General features: G+C 37.7%; 1 protein-coding gene across 8 annotated transcripts in view; it reads left to right on the forward strand.

The window, feature by feature from the left end:
• Positions 1-4,852, forward strand: part of LOC116690507 (anoctamin-1) — a 148,247-nt gene that overhangs the window by 48,468 nt on the left and 94,927 nt on the right. Inside the window, exon 1 of one of the 8 annotated variants that reach the window (XM_032517520.1) lies at positions 1,730-1,872. The exons of the other annotated variants lie outside the window; for them this stretch is intronic. Coding sequence (XP_032373411.1) covers positions 1,777-1,872 — 96 coding nt within the window. The 5' untranslated portion in view covers positions 1,730-1,776. Of the gene's footprint in view, positions 1-1,729; positions 1,873-4,852 lie in introns of those variants that run through there. 8 annotated transcript variants of the gene reach the window in all.

Genomic DNA, 4,852 nt, shown 5'->3' on the forward strand with positions numbered 1-4,852 from the left:
TCCAGTGGACAACATTTTGAACTGCTTTGACTAGTTTAACCTTTCAACAACTGGTTCATAAACAAGAAAAGTCATCACAAGATATTCTATGTGGCGCCACAGTGGGGCAGGGTGCAGTCTTGTATGTGTCACACATTTTGTCAACCCCGAGGGTTTGCTTCTGTTTTGACTGCTGATAAAATGTCAGAAAACAGATTTGCGGGGTTAAAGAAGTGTGGGGATGAGCTGTTTGAAGTTCACCGATGGCCTTGTAAAGTATTGGTGGGGCACAATAAAAATATAGGATTCAAGCGAGGTGAAGCTGTGCTCCTGGCGGGAGGATGCGCGATGCCAGCCCGAGCTTCAAACCCCCGCTAAAGCTCCGACTGTAGGTCTAAGGTGCAGCAAAGCAGATTGGGTCCATCTCCGGCCGGCTGCAGAGCCGTCGATATTACGGCATTTGTATTAAATTGGCAGTTTCATAACCGGTTAAAAATGTCTCGTACTGGTGGTAAATAGCAGTCAGTGGACTTCAGCAGGCATCAAGTTCACAATAATCACACTTGGGGTCAAGTGTACTTGGATCCGGGCCCAGGGGCTGTACCTGATGTGAATCCCCCTTACTGCAACATGCCTATGCCATTATAATTTCACCTGTATTTTCCTTTTTTTAATAAGATGTTTCCACCATAAATTGGGCACAAAAATGCATCGGAAATAGAAAATGAAGTGTTTGACGCTAACAAAAATCCTGGGGGAGGACAACCAGAACTCCCACCAAAGCACATTAAAGCCATGAAAAATCATACGGAATGTTTTTGATGCCCAAACGTCATCTCTTATTGCCATTCAAATCAGTCCAGAACCCATGCTGATGGCAAGGCTACAGGAAAATGTCATTCAAATACACTAAGAACAGCCCTGCTTTAAGGAAATAGCAGCTATCTCAGGTTCTTTGAAGAATTCCTAAAGTGTTAGCTATAGTGTGCTGTACACTGTCTGTGCAGAGGTGTGTCAGTGTGATCTGCGTGGCAGAAAGCTTTGGGCAGGAGTGCGACAGCCTCTATTATCTCCAGTGTGAAATAATAACTATTGAAGTTAATCTGTAGTTGGACAGCAGTGCTCCAGAGTTTGCTTCACTTGCACAATCACTGAAAGAGTCACTACAAACAATGTGTCTTTAGATTTGGACCACAATGGGTATTGTGTATCCTGACTCTTGTTTTTTATATGGAATGTCTAATAAAATCAATCAATCTTGGGGTTATGGGGCACTCTTTCACCTGGGGTCTTGTATGTAGAAGGGGATGGGAGGTTTACCTGTTGGTCCCAGGTATTTATTGTCTCATAATCAATGCATGACACAGGCAGACTTTGGACGATTTTTTTTTTTATATTACTGGGACAGCCATTCAAAAGCCCAATAAGAAAAGAATCTAAAAAAACAGGATTCATACAAGCCAGTGTGAAAATTGGGCTTTAAATTAGCATAGGCAATGCTATCTTTAACATAATAATTCACATTTAACACAGTGTACAAAAAATATTTTGAGTTGTGGACAACACAAGACACTTGAGGACGTCATCTTGGTTGGGGAACTGATCGACATTTTCCTCATTTTCTGACATGTCATAGAACCAAAAACTCATTCATCCAGCCCAAAAAATAATCAACAGGTTAAAATAGTTAGTTGCAGCCCTATTGCTAATGCAAAACCCATGTCTCTGTTCCTTCCCCAGGTTCCCTGCCCTAGCTGTGAGCACTATGGCAGCCCGCAGCAGGAGGTGACTGCCACGATGGGAGGAACGACAGTTACCTGCCAGTCCCTGGCGAAGAGAGAGAGCCTGGATGTGGACTTTGTCAACACCAAGGACGGGAGCGAAGAGTCCATAGTAAGCACACATGCATGTTATCTTCCAGTGCTACTGGCTTGAGAAGCCCTGACTGCAGCCCCGCAGACCTCAATGGGGCGGAGTTAAACGTTAAACACGCCCGTCTCCAACTCATTTAATACGGTGTCCGAAGAGGGACAAGAAACCTTAATGGATTGGCGAAATGTAGCGATTAAAACATAATGAACTTAATCTTTGGTTTTACAAATTATGAAATACAATATTGACACATTTCACAAAACATTAAATTATCTTAATAAAGCATTAAATTATGAAAAAAGTAATATTTTAATATGGATTTATCATAATCAAATGTAACTGATTTTCAAATGTTATCAAAATTAAGAATCATGAGACTATAATATCAATATTTTATATAAATAATGTATATAATATCTTTATATATACAATAAATATAATCTATATAGAATAAACACCATAATTCTGAAAATAAGTTTAAACATATACAACAATAATAACAACAACAATAATAAGAGTAATCTGCATACACTGTGGTTTGATTTATAGCGTCAGATCAAACTACATAAGAGGAAAAAGATTTTTACATAATGCATATAATTATTTTATAACCTCAAAACGTTTCAAATGTATTGTTGCTCTGAGATAATTATGTGGCACTTAAAATGTTAACATATACCAGCTCTTTAATATTTGAGTTATATAACAGCAATAAAAAAAACACTCACATTAAAACTGTACAGGATGTAAAGGTTGGATAAAGTAGTACAAATTTGATATCTAATAGAAAAGCACAAACGTAGCATTAAAGTCATAGAAACTGTTCAATTCATATTTTTACATGAACTAAAACATTTACCAACTGCTAAAACTGAATACATCAATAAATACAGCCATTAATTTACAAACCAATGAGGCACTTGCATCACAGCTGGTCTGAAAACTGTCCCAATCACACTGTATTATGCTTACTTCTAAAAAAGGAAATTGTAGGCTACTATTGTTGTACCTCAGATAACGTAAACTTTGTAGGGTGTGAAGATTGTTTTGGTCAATCTTCATATTAACAATATACACTGAATCTTTAGATTCATCCTTAACAAGTACTGTAACTGTCAAAAAACAAAATGTTGGGATCTGATGCAATACCTGGATACTGATCTGCAGATTGATTAATCACTGACATGAGTCCAGGTGTTTGGTTTGGAAATGAAGACGCATTCTGTCCCAAAAATTGCTAAAAATCTGGTGAATTGTCCAAATTTCTTGATAGAATCTCAATTTATATAATGGTTATGTCATTTAATGAGAGATTAGTTGTCCAATTTTAGATTATTGGGTAGTGCCTGTCAAGAACTGTGATGTAGATAAAAGTGTCTCTCTCCTAGCAGATTGATTCACTGTGAATTGGTGAGGCTTACAGTTGAGAGGGTTGCCTCAAGTCACCACAATACAACGAGATGACTGGCCTTGTTTGCAGTTGTGATGCTTCTTGTGCCAAACAAAAATCAGTCAACATCAAAATAAAAAAAAAAGTAATTTCTTGACATATTCAGTACGGGTGGCAGGCAAATAAACTGCAATCATAAAGATATTGCATTAAGCCCAAATTAGCTTTTCTAAAATAAAAGGCATTAACCAAAACACATTCATTCAATGAAAATGCACAATAAAGTAGAATATTCTTTTAAACTGAGCATGAATTAAGATCATAGAAAATCATTCTATCCCTTTGAGTGATTCATTTGCCTCCATATTGGCCTGGGGAGGATCTGGAGGGGCGGCAGTGGCCTGTGGAGGATCTGGAGGGGCGACAGTGGCCTTTGGAGGATCTGCAGGGTCCATGGTGGGCTGATTAGGAGCCATTAAACAATCTTGGTCCATTAGGTGCTTCAGAAATTGAGCCCTGTTAATTATTGTCACTTGACAATACAAGCAGTGAAAGTGAGTTGTCTTTCGACAACCCAATCCACATTTGAGATTGTGAACTCTGAAAGAGATAACATTATAAAATGTAATGAAAAAACTTACACTATAATTTAGGGGTAAATGTCAGGGGGATTAATTAACACAGTGTATTCAATAACTACATTTCAAAAGTAATACCTTTGTGCCTGACTGAGGCATGACCCTTAATGTGGTAGTCCACTTGGCATTTGGAAGACCCCCTGTACCGCAGAACGGACATGACAGGTCGCTGGGATTTAGGGAGGTCATCCCCAGTATGATTGTAATGTGGTTCTATACAAAAAACAAAAAACACTATTACAAAGTCAAAAATACTGCCTACCATTAATTGTTTTTGTTGGATAGTTTTATTACAGTTCATATACCACCGAATGCAATTGATATTAGTACATTAGTTTAAATTTAAGTCCAGTTTCGGATGAGCCAGACAAATGTGGGTGGCTTTAATTTAAAAACGTTATGAAGTTAAACCTAATACAAATGGCTGACTAAGATACTGTTATACTTTCTGGCTTACAAATAGATATTTTAATAGCTTGATGCTCTTTAAATATGTTGTTGCAATGTTGTTGCATTGTAAACAGTTTCAGTGTAAAGAACGGACCTTTAATAGGTTGTTGCATTGTAGAAAGTTTTGGTGCGAAGAACGGACCATCGGCGACCGCTCTCCTTGGTTCTGACCAAAGAAGAGCGCTTTGGAATCTCCATTACGCACCATACATGGCTGCACTAGCGCATTTCTCTATAGACCTAAGGCTTGGACTATAACAGTGGTCAGCCATCTTATAATTCCACAAAATATGGTTTAGTTCTGTACATAACATGAGGCAGAATATTTCACAATTCTGTTTAATTGTTTTAAGTTTTCAACCACACTGCCCAACAGTTTGAATCAACATAAAACGTCTGTCATGTAAAACAAGACTGAAGTTATTTCCTACCGAGGCAAGCTGTTACTTTAGTGTAATAATTTAGGTTAGATAGACATACATAGACATAACCAGCTTTTTTAATTGTTTTTGAAACTATAAAA

Source organism: Etheostoma spectabile, chromosome 6 (genome assembly GCF_008692095.1).
Source record: "Etheostoma spectabile isolate EspeVRDwgs_2016 chromosome 6, UIUC_Espe_1.0, whole genome shotgun sequence".
Lineage (NCBI taxonomy): Eukaryota > Metazoa > Chordata > Actinopteri > Perciformes > Percidae > Etheostoma > Etheostoma spectabile.